The sequence below is a fragment of the Heloderma suspectum genome, chromosome 2 (assembly GCF_057233095.1).
Source record: "Heloderma suspectum isolate Gila_16-S chromosome 2, 16-S_ref, whole genome shotgun sequence".
Taxonomy (NCBI): Eukaryota; Metazoa; Chordata; class Lepidosauria; order Squamata; family Helodermatidae; genus Heloderma; species Heloderma suspectum.
In genome coordinates this window covers 50,933,333-50,948,977 of record NC_139459.1, presented here as the reverse complement: position 1 = coordinate 50,948,977, position 15,645 = coordinate 50,933,333, and the positions used below count along the sequence as shown (strand labels likewise).

The 15,645-nt window shown below is 40.8% G+C and overlaps 1 protein-coding gene across 1 annotated transcript in view; it reads left to right on the top strand.

Annotated features, from left to right (window-relative positions):
- The window catches only part of MAP1B (microtubule associated protein 1B), a 96,940-nt gene that overhangs the window by 55,244 nt on the left and 26,051 nt on the right, over positions 1-15,645 (top strand). The window contains exon 3 of the mRNA XM_084833509.1: positions 12,977-13,059. Coding sequence (XP_084689635.1) covers positions 12,977-13,059 — 83 coding nt within the window. The remainder of the gene's footprint in view (positions 1-12,976; positions 13,060-15,645) is intronic.

Sequence of the window (15,645 nt, the reverse complement as noted above, 5' to 3'; positions counted from 1 at the left end):
CTCCATGCTCCTCCTGCCCTGCATTTTCAGCTAGACAGCCGATTGCGGCTGTCTAGCAGTGGGAGGGCTGAGTGGGGGAGGAGGCTGCTGTATGACACATTGGATGTACAGGCATTTCCACCCTCCCCGCCCTGGAATGCCCCTTTTCGGCCGCTCCACACTCCTCTCGCGAGCGTGGAGGATGGGGCTGTTCCGCACCGCCTCCGAGGCAGCACAGAAGCGGGTGAAGGTTGGTTCCCAGAAAACCAGATATCCTGTGGCTGTCTAGCCACTGTCTACTGGCCATAGCTTTTCTCCCTAAATAAGACGATATATTTGATTGCTCCATTGTTTTTAAGCATATGATTTTTCAAGTGGTTGCACTGTGCAAGCTCTTCATCATCAGAATGGAAAGCTTAACAACATTTAGTTTTAGTTTAACTCAAAAGCTGTCATTCTCCTACACTAATGGGACTTTGCCCAATATAGGATACCAATTTATTATCCTTATTCTCTTTAATTAGCATGGTGACATGTACCTATTATTTCCAAAAATGTCTACCACCCTCAATAGTTTCCTATTTTATTAAACAACTCTGCTCACTCTTCCTTGCATATCTTACACACCCCTCCAAGAACACTTGCATGATTTCATCCCCACTCTCTTTTTCTTCACATTCCTCCCCCAATACCACAGTTTCTATAAACTCTTCAAGGCAGACACTAAAACAGCAGGAGAGACATTGGAGCAGAATATCCAAAGCTTTCAATGTCTATATACACTAACATGCAGAGTATGTGACTTAAACAAGGTGAGTTTGAACTCCTAGTACAGGAAGGTAAATATGACTCAGTAGATATAACTGAGACTTGATGGAATTACTCCCATGATTGGAATATAGGAACTGAAGGATATGACTTGTTCTAAATGGAAAGATGCAACAGAAAGGAAGGGAGAGTAGCATTATATGTCAAAAATGTGTATACCTAAACAGAAATTCAAGTAAGAAAACAGAGTAGAGAGCATCTGGGTAAAATGAACGGAGACAGAAATAAAAGCAGCAATGTGGTCAGAGTCTACTACAAATCACCATCCCAAGGAGAGGACATGGATGATGCTTTCGTGGTTTCACTGATGTTTCATAGAAGTAATGGTTGTTGTCGTTCAGTCGTGTCTGACTCTTCGTGACCCCATGGACCATAGCACGCCAGGCCTTCCTGTCCTGCGCTCTCTCCCAGAGTGTGCTCAAGTCCATATTCATTGCATCAGTGATGCTATCTAGCCATCTCATCCTCTGCCATCCCCTTCTCCTTTTGCCTTCAGTCTTTCCCAGCATCAGGGTCTTTCCCAGAGAGTTTTCTCTTCACATTAGGTGGCCAAAATATTTGAGCTTCAGCTTCAGTATCTGTCCTTCCAATGAGCACTCAGGGTTGATTTCCTTTAGGATTGACGGATTTGACCTCCTTGCAGTCCAGGAGACTTGTAAAGAGTCTTCTCCAGCACCACAGTTTGAAAGCATCAATTCTTCAGCGCTCAGCCTTCCTTATAGTCCAGCTCTCACAGCCATACGTTACTACTGGGAAAACCATAGCTTTGATTAGACGGACCTTTGTCGGCAAGGTGATGTCTCTACTTCTTACTATGCTATCTAGGTTTGCCATAGCTTTCCTCCCAAGGAGCAAGCGTCTTTTAATTTCATGGCTACAGTCACCATCTGTGGTGATCTTGGAGCCCAAGAAAATAAAATCTGTCACTGCTTCCATTTCTTCCCCTTCCATATGCCAGGAATAGTCAATCCCCTTGTTCCTTCCTCCACCTTTTGAAAGAGGAAGTTGTCGGCATATCATATCAGGAATTTGTTGGGAGATTCCATGTTTAGCAGAATTTGCCTCTAAGCAGGTATCAGAGCAATTGAAGTCCCCCATTACTTCTATGGGGGACTTCAATTGCTCTGATACCTGCTTAGAGGTAAATTCCGCTAAACATGGAATCTCCCAACAAATTCCTGATATGATATGCTGACAACTTCCTCTTTCGAAAGGTGGAGGAAGGAACAAGGGGATTGACTATCCTCAATGTGATCCTAACTAATAGGGAGGAGTTGGTCAATGAGATTAAATAGTGGGAGCCTTGATGAAAAGTGACGATGTAATACTGGAATTCTTGATATTATGCAACACTAATGGTGAGTGTGGTCCAACATGTACCTTGGATTTCAGGAAAGTTTATTTTAATAAACTCAGAGAAATGGTAGGTAGGATTCCATAACAAGATATACTAAAGGGAAAAGCAGTCCGAGATGGTAGGAGTCCCTGAAGGAGTTACTAAAGGTGTAATCACAACCAATTCCAATGGTAAAGAAAAATGGGAGATGTTTTAAAAAACTAAAGTTGCTGCACAAAAAGCTTAGTGATAAGCTGAAAATAATACAGGACATGTACAAGAAATGGAAGGCACAAGTCACCAAGGACGAGTACAGATAAGTAGCCTAGCTTTGTAGGGACAGTGTCCGGAAAGCTAAACCCAGCTAAATGAGCTGAGACTGGCAAGGGATATTAAGAGCAACAAAAAGACATTTTTTCAGATATGTTCAAAGCAGGAGGAAAAGGGAGGAAATTGTAAGCCTGGTGCTTGTAAGGTGGTGAAATGTTCATAGTAACAAAGAGAAGGCAGAACTGCTCAACTCCTATTTTGCTTCTGTCTTCTCCCAAAAGAACTGTGTGCAACCTCACTTAAGTTGTATGAGAGGTCAGGATTGCATGCTGTTAAGAATGAAAAGGTGTTGTTCAGGAAATACCAAGTTACATTAAGCAAATTGGAGTCTTCAGGGCCAAATGAATTGCACCCCAGGGCACTAAAGGAACTTGCTGATGCACTCCCAGAACCTCTGTTGGATGAAATCCTAGAGGATGGGTGAGGTCTTACAAGTCTGGAGACAGGAAAATATCCCAGTCTTCAAAAAAGGGAGAAAGGAGGGCCCAGGAAGCTACAGACTGGTCAGTCTAACTTCAGTACTAGGGAAGATGCTAGAATAGATAATAAAGAATTTGATTTGTAAGCATCTTGATAGCCGCATTCATTAGTAGAAGCCAGATTTGAACTGTCAAGTATAAATCCTGCCAGGCTAATCTTATCTCTCTCTCTCTTTTGGTATCCAGTTAATAGCTTAGTAGATTGTGGGAATTCTGTAGACCTCATGCGTCCTGATTTCAGCCAAGTATTTGACAAAGCTCTCCATGATATTTTGGTTAGGAACCTAGTGAAATGTGAGCGAGATGATAATACAGTCTGGTGGATTCAGAACTGGTTGGAAAACCTTAGTCAAAGAGTGCTCACCAGTGGTTCTTTATCAAAATGGAGAGAGATTTCAAATGGGTTTTCTCAGGGCTCTGACCTGGGCCCAGTACTCTTCAACATTTTAATCACTGATTTAAATAAAGGAACATAGGAATCGTTATTTGTGGAAACATGGGAGGGATAGTAAATGCCTCAGAAGACAGGAATACAAATCATAATGGTCTTGACAGAATGGAAGACTGGGCTGAAATGAAATTCAACAGAAATACATGTAAAGGATTGGATCCAGTCCTTGCGTGAGCAGGACTTCCACTTGCACAATAGGACTTCCCCCATCTTCTCCTCCCGCTCCAGCCATGTGTGCCTCAAATCTGCTCCGGAGGGTCCCTCAAACCTCGAGCAGATTTGGGGGTCATATGTAGGGCTGCAGGAAGGAAAGCTGTTCCCTTCCACTGGCAGAACAACATTACACCACTGGCTGTAATCCAATGTTCTGTATTTGAGGGGGGAATCAAATCTACTAGTATAGGATGGGCAATACTCGGCTTGGCAGCAGTACATGTGAAAAGGATCTTGGGATTGTTGATCACAAGCTGAACGTGAATCAGCAGTGTGATGCAGCTTAAAAAAGGCTAATGCAGTTGATTCCCATGAATCAAAATAACATGTTTAGAGAACCTTAATGTCAAAGCTTCAAAGCTTTGATTGATCGCAGTAGGGCAGTGAGAACACTGTGTTCAGCGAGAACACTGTGTTCCTATAATGATTGTTTATTTAAGGAAGTAAATAATGCAGTGGGTGGGGAGAGAGAAAGAGAGAAGGAGATTGTTCACAGCTTGGCAGCTTCAGAATGCTGTGTTCCTGTGATGGTTGTTGGTTTAAGTAAGTACTTAATGTGGGGGAGGGGGAGAGAGAGAGAGAGAGAGGGAGAGAGAGATTTTTAGCAAGACACTGGAGGAAACCTCCCAGGGTTTTATCAAAGGAGAAAGGGGTGAGAGCCTAGAAGGGGGGAAGCCTTTCTTATTGGTTGAGCAGCCCCTGTCAGTCAGATGACGTTCACTCCAACCCGCCTGCCCCAACCCGGAAGTATCTTCTGTGAAGAGATTTATACTGGTGCGATGCCCTCACTTGTTGAGCTCTGCACAGAAAGAAGCGCACCAAAACCGATCCCTTGAAAAAATCTGGGTAACCCTCCATTCGCTTCTCCTTCTATTATCATGGAGAAACCCCTTAGGGAAAGTGTAGCACAAGATTTCTGTCCTTACTAATCATATGTATTTAAAGAGATGGAATAGAAATGCTGAGAGAACACATAATGTGCCACGTTTTCACACAATTTGCTGTAATGGATTAAACAAGAAACTGCTATCTTGGCCTGCCTATAATTGTATATTTTTAATCAATTTTTTATTGTTAGTTTCAACAAAACAAACAAAAACAAAACAAAAAAGTGAAGTTATAACAACATGATTTAAAGTCCTCAGTTTCAAATATTACAACATTCTAGACAAAAGGAAAAAAAGAATAGATTGCGCATAAGCTTCAGTAAATGCAGACCAAATACCCAAATTTAAGTCCATTCGCAAGTGACGCCTATATACCACTCTTTCAAATATTGTTAGTGTTGACGCCTATATACCACTCTTTCAAATATTGTTAGTGTTGTTAAGTCTTCAGTCCATTGCACTATGGGCGGTGAGCTTTTATACTTCCAGTATTGTAGTATCAATCTTTTAGCAGCCAGGAGGGCATGAAAAACCTATTTACGCTGACTTTGTGTTACATTCCCAAAAGCAGGTAAATAGTTTAGGAGAACATGTACATCAGTAAATATTAAAGAGCTTTCCAATACAAAGTTTATCCACATGATAACTTCCTCCCAAAAGGAGGCAACTATTGCGCATTTCCAAAACATATGAATAAAAGAAGCATTAACTGCATTACACCTTTAATTGTATCTTAGAGCAGACCTTAAATCTATATCGATTGGCAATTATTGAGGCTATGTTAAACAATAGTTTCTAATAAGGAATTGATAATCCATTAATTACCAGCCATTAACACCACATCTCAGGAGAAGATAGCAAAGCCATCTGTATCAGTTGAACTGGGACCAGTTTCCATTTTGGGCCCTCCTGGCCCAGAAGTGTCTGCTCAGTGACCATCCCAGTTAGTTCCCCTATGGGAGCTGAAGTCCAGAACACCTGGAGGTCACCAGGTTGGGGACATTAGCAGCCCCCTTAGTCCAATGGTTTATCTAGTCATGATATTAAGACAAATCTTCCTTAGGAACAAAGTTGTATTAAATTGTATTAAAGATATTCATACTAATAAAGATATTGCCTTACCGTGTATCTGTGATTGTGAAACTAAGCCAAGTAGCTAATTATATATTACTGTTCTCAGGGTGGGCACAATCCAGCAAAAATTAAGTACTTTTAAGTCCCCATTGAAATCAAGTGCTTAATGTCATCTAGATTGTATCCATGCTTTCTTTAAGCATCCGTGGAAAAGCAGTGTACTGGATATCTTGATTTCTTTTTTCTTTTGATTTTGTTCTGAGGCTTTTGTTGAAGTGGGTGCTGTTTTAGTCTTGGTCTTCCACCATTATTAAAAATGAAACAGGAGGAAAGTTTCAGGCTGTGATATATATGACAGTTGTCGGGAAAAGTTTGTCCCCTATGGTAACTAATGGGGGTAAAAGGTCAGCTGTTTGTCTGTAGTTGATTAATGGCAGTAGTTTGACAGCAAATTAAATGTCACATAAAGTTGGCAAATGGTACAACAAATCAATAGTTAGTGAGAAAAGCTGATACAATTATTCTGGCAATCGACACCATTAGGTGCACACAACTTGATTTAAGGCATGTAGTTTGCTACAGAGCTTTTTGCGGAAAATGCTTTGAATGTTCAAAAGATACCCCAAAGTATTCAAGTGGATAGGCAATAATTAAAACAATCCCCAGCAGATGCCCCTGTTGAAAGTTGAGAGTAGATGGCAGCCGTCCACATATTAAAATTTAGCAGCAAATTTAGCAGTACTCTCGCCTCTTTCTTAAAGTTCAGATAAAGGCCAGTTTAATTTAGCATGACACACAGTCATCCTATACAGGACTGGCCGTCATAGTCATTGTTCACAGTTCATCGGTGTCTTCATTCCAGATAGATGTTCCCAAGCCTTTTATTCACCATCTGTAATAAGTGAGAAACCAAATCTCGAATTGTACTAATAAGGTGCCAGCGCAGAGGTGCAAAGCACAATCAATGTTTGTTTTGTTTTGTTTTTAAATTACGCTGCAAAGTACTTGAAGGGGAAAACAACTTCTCAAATTATTCCTAAGTTTGGCCTTAGTTCAATGGAATAAACTATCCTGAAAAAAATGGTCACAGTTTTCATTTCTGGATTTTACAAAGAAACAATCTTGTAGCCTGCAATCCTAAACACACTTACTAGAGCAGCCTTCCCCAAACTAGTAACCTCCAGATGTTTTGGACTACAATTTCTGGGATTCCTGGATGGGGATGATGGGAATTGAAGTCCACATTATCTGGAGGGCACCAGGTTGGGGAAGGTAGACTAGAGAGTAAGCTCCATTGAGGGTCTTATTTCTGAGTAAAGGTGCTTGGGAGCGCACTGCACAACATTGTTTCATTTAGTGCTTCATTCAGGTACTACTGTAATGCGCTCTATGTGGGGTTACCCCTGAAGACAGTTCGGAAGCTGCAGCTGGTGCAAAATGTGGCAGCTCGCCTGATTAAAGGCAGCCACCGGTGTGATCACATCACTCCAGTGCTGAAGGAGTTGCACTGGTTACCAGTTGTTTTCTGGGCCAAATTCAAGGTGTTGGTTTTGACCTTTAAAACCCTATATGGTTCTGGCCCATCCTATCTCAAGGAGTGCCTCCGGCAACACCAGACAGGCCGCTCAACAAAATTGGCCTCGAATGGCCTTCTCTCTGTCCTATCAGCCAGGACAGCTAGACTGGTGGGGACGAGGGAGAGGGCCTTCTCTGTGGTGGCCCCCACTCTGTAGAATTCCCTCCCTAGGGAACTCCACCATGCTCCCTCTTTAATGAGCTTCCGCCATGCATTGAAAACTTGGTTGTTCAGGCAGGCATTTGGGGTGGGTTACAGTATTTTTAAACAATGTTTTAATGTGTAATTTTACTGTTTTAAATTGTACTGTTGTACATCTCCCAGAGTGGCTGAGTGGCTGGGTGACCAGCCAGATTGGCGATTAAGACATTAAATAAATAAAATAAAGGCTGAGCTGGAAACATATTTCAAATTCAAAGATGCTAGAAACACATATTTAGTTGCTAGCCAGTATTACATTTGTTAAGGAACTTTAGGAAGTATACACCTGGCATTTTGCCAGCCTAGCCTAGGGGAGGTTTATCTGTTATTTTCTTCCCTGTCTTTTATTACGTTTTTCCTTAAAGCTCAAAGTGATTCTATGTAGGTAGATGTTTTTCCATACAGATGGGTAAATGCCTTTTGCAAATTAATTAGGCCGTACATAGTCCAATAAGTTGTTTTGGGGTTTTTTGCTGATACTTTTCCTTTATCTTGATTCATTTTTTTGTGCCCTTATGCCTTCCAGTTCAACAATTCAGCAAGGACTCTTCCTTTACTGGCATATTGCTAAAATAGTGCCATTCTGCTGATGAACTGCTTCCATCAACAGAACTGGGAGAGGGCAATCCCCCCACAGCCCCCACGCCCTCAAATTCTGCTTCCTAGCCCTCCAGAGCAGATTTGCAGGTGGTGCAGGGGGCTGCAAAAGGGAGGTGGGAGAGAGAAAGTCCCATTGCACTAGGAGACTTCCACTAGCAGTACATTGGATTTAACCCATGCTTTCTACTTTATTTTCTAATTATGCTCCAAGAAAAACCATGATGCCAGAGGATTGTTTTTATAGCTATTGATGTAAGGCAATATTGATATATACTAGGCCAGAGCAGTATTAGAGGAAAATATTACATCAGTGAAGTGATGGAATAGCATACGACATATCACAATATTGTGTAACTTGAAAGTTGCCCTGAATACACAATATAGAAAGGCAGGATAGAAATAATGTAAATAAATAAAGAACAATAGCCTTGTTACTACCATATTTGTACAGAAGTTAACATGCCACTACTTATCTATAAAACAGGGACAAACAGAAACAGCTCAATGATGAAAATCATAATAAACTATTCCAGATTATGCACAAGTTAAACTATAAAGACTTACAGGAAAACAGACAATGGTTTCTGATGGAAGTAGCTCAATTGTCGATGACGTTGGGTCTGGGCAAATGGATTTTGGCTAATTTGAGGATCTTGTAAATATTACCCTATTGAACTGGGAGTGGCTTTTCCGTGACTGGTTCCCATGCGGCTGTGCAGCATTTAAGTGACCCAACTATGCATGTAATGCCAGTCATGTGGATCTTTCCCATGGAATCAGAACTTTCCCTCTGATAAGGTGCCAATTCAGTGATCAGGACGCATAGATTTGGTTACTGCTCAAGTAGTTGAGTCCTTTAAATATTACCCCAACTGCGTTGGAGACACATGGCTCCCTTGCAACTAGGATAATGTAAAGATCCCCACATGGTTCAGGGGCATGAAAGTTGTACTGCTATGTACACTTACTTGGGAATAATAAACCATATTGAACTTACTTCTGAGAAACTATGCATAAGATTAGGCTGCACACCAATTACATTTCAAGGGTTGAATCCGTAATTGTTGTTCTGCCAGTGGAAGGATACCACTGGCAAAATGGGTCTTCCATGCCCTCTCCTCTGGCGGGTCCCCCAACCCTCTGGAGCAGATTTGAAGAGCATGTGGGGGCTGCAGCAGGGAGGAGAGGATGTGGAAGTCCCATTCCACTGGTTGTGTCATTCTGCTGGTGGAATGTCAGTTCTGGAACTAAGCCCAAGTATTTTCTCTTCCATAAATCTCAGATATTTTATTTTACTTGGCTTGTGGTTTGGGCTGAAATTTAATGATTCATTGCTTTCCCTTGGCCAACATGTACGTATGTATGTATTTACTAATGGAAAAAAGTAGTGAACCAATATGAACCATTGCCCTGGAAGTAGCACTTCAGTCACTGCTCACCTTGTAAATTGTACGCCCTTCATAAATCAGGCTATTCTGTTATGTATCCTGAATAATGGTGGCTGCTATTGGAAACAGGCAACTGTTCTGCATGGCTCATTGGTGCAGTACGGTAGTTAGTTCTCATTATGCTTATCAATGCATTGTATTATTTTTCCTTTCATATGCTCCCTAAGTGCTTTCCTTGGGTTGTCTTGTTTTGGCCTGCATTAAGAACTGGGCTTTCTGTGAGATAGATACTTTCCGTTCTTATTCATTGGAGGACTGAAGTATTGAAAAGCCTGTTAGTTTGGACCCAGGTGGTGGCAGGTGGGGGGAGGTTAAGAGGGTGGGAGTGCTTCCTGTCACTTATAAGTGATTTCCCCAGTTAATTCTTTAGCTGAAGGCTGTGAAGCTGCACCATGGGGACACCAGGAAAAAATGCTTTGTTCACTGTCTAAAACCACTCTGTGGTTGTCCACAGATCAGCCATCCATAACCAGTTTAAATGACAAGTAATATTCCATAAGCATTCTGATTCTACTGACATCAGAGTTAGAACTTCTTTTTTTCCTGCTGCAAATTGAGCTCTGCAATTTCAATTTCATACAGTGGATCTAAGGCTTTCCAAGTCCTGTGAAAATGTAGAAGTGATCAAAGCTTTCATTAATACAGTCTGAAAAATAAATACCAGATCCATCTGGTGTTGTATATAATCCATAAATAGGACTTTTGTTAGCCCTCAGTAACACCAACACCTATTCAAGGCCACTTTTCCTGTATGCCTAAAAACGTTAAAACTAGAAATTCAAACTGCTCTTTGTTGTACAAAGTATTTATTTCAAAGTGTATTCTCTTCCTTCTCCCCCTTACACTCCTCCTACATTATTATTTTCACCTTTTTAAAACATCTGAGAATGGACTGCAACCTTGAAAGTGAGACTCTTGCATATTTTCAAAGCGTTTTTGCCTCTGTACAACATTAGATAAACATTTCCAGAAGGCAAGAAGACATAGGGGTCTATATGCATCAAAGATAATTTGAAAGTACATAGAGGACTTCCAATCTGCTGACAATTCATTTTATTATTCACTTGTTTTGAGCAGAAGATTCATTAGAGAGCTTTGCCGACTCTGACATCTGTTAAGCCCTTTGTGGTGCAGTGTCTGCAGTAAACATATAATTTGTGCCATCAGAAATGACTGCAGTGAACATATAATTTGCACCATTCACTTTGGGGGACCCATGGGCAAGGTGCCCTTAATGGGCCCCCTACCTGAGCAGGTCCATCTTCACTGCTTATTTGCTTCTCTTCTCCTTCTGGATCCAATTTGTACAACTGCCTGGAGGGAGAGAACAAAGCAAATGAAGGATACTGTTCTGTCTTCTCATGCTGGTCATTGCTTGCATGCTTGTAGAGGGCAGGTGAACAAGCACAGACAGGGAGGAGGAGGAGGCTCTGAGGGTTGGCAGTCGGCCCCCTGCAGGGGTGAGGGCCTTGGCAGATGCTCTGTGATGCCTACCTTTGACACCAGCTGTGTGTGTTTTGTTTGCTTTCTACAAAAAATTCCATAGATGCTTCTTAAACACTTTAATTAGGAAGGAGATCTGAGAGAATTAGTGTCCCTGAAAGCTAAAAGTGACACCTCATTTGATTAGTCTGTTGAATATGTCAGTGATCTGTGATGGAAGATGCAGCAATTTAGATATCAGAAACTATCAGTGTGGAAAAAGGGTCAGAACTATACTTTGTTCCCTTACCAATGCCTTTTATTTATGATTCCAGTATGTAAACTTTACACAAAATGGATGACCTTGTCTACAAAATAAATGATCCATAGAGCATAGACAACATAAAATCAATAGGGTCACTTGGCTGCCTAACTAATGTGTCAAAATCAGACCAGTGGAAATTAACTCTCTAAGCAGAAGGGCTAGTTCAGCTGATCCTTGGCATCTTTAACTGGGGGCTACGTGTCAGCAGAATAATGTGTTGGTAGAAATATTTGGTCACATCAGGTTTTGCATTTTACCACTGCTCCAGAGTTGGAATAGTTGGATATAGCATATTGTATCACCTTTCAAAATGACACTGGGCTAAAAAAAAGGAGGGGCCCTATAAATATCATATAGGAAACAATTGCTCTACAGTTTTTTTGTGAACCCACCCTTGTCTCTGGTAAGCAATTGTAAGTAAGCAAAATGTATTTTCATAAAACTATCCAGTCTAGTTTCTTTTTGCTGGAATCGCACAGCACTGGAGCAGTCTGATGTATTAGAAATCCGGTCTGAAGGTCTATGTAAGATACATTTTTATGAATGTCACCCTATAAAACTAATCTTATGCTGCAAATCTATGCATGCTTACCTGGATGTAAGTCCCACTGAATTTAACAGGGCTTGCTTCAGAGTAGGCATGCATATGATTACACTGTCAGTCAATTCATCAATTAAGAGAGCAATCCTACCTTTCAGAAAGCTAAGAGACAGAAGCCTCTGAGATTAGCGGGTTCCCAGTATCCTATGCTCTGCCTGTAGAGTGGCAGGAGTGCCGGGGGTGAATTTTGCATCTCCGTTCTTCTTTCAGATGATTTTCCGCTAGACAGCCTTTTAAGTTGAGTTCCACTGCCAGGGCTGGGATGGGAGCTGGGAGGTGGGTGGATCCTGCAGACCCATGGTGCCTCCCTCCCCCCATCCAGTGGCACATGCTCTTCTTCCTCATTTACATCATTACCTGTGGTCGGCGCTCAGGTGAGGAAGCTGCAGCGCAGTGGCTGGAAGAGGTTGGGGGTGGAGGGGGGAAAGTCCCTGCTTGGATTCCCCCTCCCCCCAAGGTCATAGCTGCCCTGAAAATACTAGAATTGTTACACCAATCAATCTGAACATCAGCAAGAAAAACGTTTGCAATATTGTTGTGCTGCATTTAAAAAAAACCTTGGAGGAAAGGAAGAATTCCTAAAACACCTAAAATGGATCAGTATTTCCATTTCAAGAGGGTTTTTTAAAGTATGTATATTGTTTTCAAAACAGTAGTATTTCAGACTTGGCAAATGAGCTGTTTGCTCTCTGCCCCCGTTTTTGTCAAGGTTAATTAATTCATTAATTCCTTTAAAAAAAATGTGCCAAGCTTCTTTTCTGGGTGTTGGACTAATTGCCAGTCAGGGTGTCTGGATGACATTCCCTTCACAACCACAATACAAGTGCTAATTAATCTCACTGCTGTTCTCAGAGAGAGGAGCTCAAAAAGAATTATGCCAAATGCCAGAAAAAGAAGGGGAGGGGGGAATCAGAAGCTAGTGGTGGGCAGTGGTTTCAAGGCTGATGAACATTACATTGAAAAACAGATACATGCTAACGATTGAGTATTTACACCAACTGTCTCTGATGTGGAACACAATCACACAGGATTTTCAGGGACTTCATGTTATCATCTTTTCACTCTTACTTGAAAACACTAAAATAATGGATTTTTTTTAATGAGAGAAAAGCCATGTGAACTGGTTGCAGAAACTACTCTTCCTGGTGAGACTGTCTTAAAGCAGTAAATAAATTCACTGAATTGCAAGCCAAACAATTCATTTTTTGTTCCTTCCATAATTGCAGGTCAGAAAATCCTTCACCACAGAAGTGATGTCTTAGAAACTGTAGTCCTGATTAACCCTTCAGATGAAGCAGTCAGCACTGAGGTAAAGTCATCAACATTGTATAATATATTGCAAGTATTGTATACAATAGCCATACAATAACTTCACTTCAAAGGAGCTAGGACAGCAATATCCATATTTTATTAATTGTCCTAGATTTTTAATGGCCCAGTGAAGTCTTTTTTTTAAGCTTAACCTGAAAAATAAATATAAGAATCTGTGAGTGAGTGGTCCTTTGTTTCCTATTCCCTGTGCTTTCTTAGGTGGCAATCTGCATCTCCCTTTTAATTTATGAAGAGAAAGTAGGTGATCTGAACCTAAGACCCCTGCTAGATCAAAAGGCGGTATTACAGAGGCCAAGCAGAAGCCTATGGGAAGCTCACAAGCAGTACAGATGGGGAATAGCCTTTTCCCACTCATGTTCTTAATTAACTGGTATTCAGAGGCATTCTGGCTCTGGTCCTGGAGGTAGGATCTAGCCATCATGACTAGGAGACATTGATATCTTCATCTTCTATGAATTTGTATAATCCCATTATAAAGCTATATGTTGGTGATCATCACCATGACTGTTCTTTATTAAACTGTCCACCATCACCCCAAGATCTCTTTCCTGGTCAGTCACTGACAGGTCAGATCCCATCAGTATATCTGACGTTTTTCTTTCATCCCAGTGTGTATCATTTTACACTTGCTTACATTTGCCATTTTAATGCTTATTCCCCTAGTTTGGAGAAACCTTTTTTGGATCTCTTCACTGTCCCTTTTTGTATTAACCACCCTAAATAATTTGTCAGCAGACTTGCCTACCTCACTGCTCAGCCCTAACTCCAGATGGTTTATGAACAAGTTAAAAAGCCCCAGTCCCAATACAGATCCATGGGGGAAACCACTTCTTATATCCCTCCATTGTGAGAACTGTCCATTTATTCCTACTCTTTGCTTTCTGTTCTTTAACCAGTTAATGTATCTATAAGATGACCTTTCTTCTTATACCATGAGTGTTAAATTTACTCAAGAGCCTTTGGTGAAGAATTTAGACAAAAATGTTTTATAGGTTCAAGTACAACATGTCTGCCAGATCACTCCTATCCACATGCTGGTTGACACTCTCAAGTCTAAAATGTTAGTAAGAGGGGGCTTAACTTTGCAGAAGACATGTTGGTTATTCTTCAGTAAGACGTGCTCTTCTATATGCTTAATACTTTTATCTTAAATCTTGCTTTCCACTAATTTACCCAGAACAACTAGCTTGTAATTTCCTGGAATCCCTCTGGATCCCATTTTAAAAATTGGCATTATATTGGCTGCTTCCAGTCCTCTGGTGTGAAGACTGGTCTTGGGAACAAAGTCATGGAGAATAAAGAAGTGGCTGCCAGTCATGATAGCTATATATTACGTCCAGTAACAGAGGCAGTATTCCGCTGTATACCAGTTGCTGAGGAACAGGAGAAACCTGCAGGGTGCTACTGCATTCATGTTGTGTTGTGGACATCTGATTGGCCATTGTACAAACAGAATGCTGGACTTGATAGACCTTTGGTCTGATCCAGCATCTCTTACGTTAGATATTTTTGTTAGAAGAATCATCAACTTTACATTTTAGTTCTTTAAGGGCACAATCCTATGCTTGTTTAGACAGAGAAAAGGCCTACAACCCCCAGCATTCCCCTGCTAGCCTAGAAGTCTTTGATACTATCCAGAAGAATTTGTCAATTTCTAATTTGTCAATAAGGCCTCTCCTGTCACCACAGTTTGCCTCTGTTCTTTAGCCTAGGGAACAATCAGTTCAGGTATAGGTATCTGCCCTAGAACTTCCAAGATGAAGACAGATGCAGATAATTCATTTAACTTCTCTACGTTATGCTTATCCTCTTTCAGAACTTTTAACTCACTGATTTTTAAAGGGCTGGATCCAGATGTAAGTCATTCTTAAGGCCCATTTGATATCACTGAAACATGATAGTCATGACTAACATTAATTCTTATGGGACTAAAGTATGACTAATTTAGTCTGGATCCAACCCCCTCCCCTCCAAGGAATTGTTGGTCTTAAGGTTTTGGCAATATGCTTCTCAGTTGTTGTTGTTTTTTATCTCTTATTGTCTGCATCAATTTCTTTTTCCAAAGTTTGTTTGCTTGTTTTTGTTCTCATTTGGCAAGATTTCTGTCTTCTGAAAGAAGACTTCTTGCTTTAATAGCAACATACATAAACAGTTGACTTTATAAATAGATACAATTCTCAGAGTAAGCATTTAGCAATATGTTTTTTGGGGGTTTTTGCTTCTAACCTATTGTCTATGTCTGCATGACTTCTATAACCATCAATAAACTAGGTTCAGGAATATAATGCAGCAATCGTGTTAAATATATCAACAAGGTGGAGTATTTTTTTTGCTGGAAAAGCTAATGGCTTTGTACTAAAAGCTGGCAACTTTCCCAGAGTGTTGTCACCAAACACAAGAAACAATAAAGCAAGAGAATTCAGTTTTTAATGGATTTGATGCAATTACATGAGTTTTAAGTGACATTCATCAGACCGTTGAATGCTGTCCTCAGTGTTTTCTGAAAAAGACACACAATAAATGGACTTGACCCATTAAGAATAATGCTACATTTTTATATCCC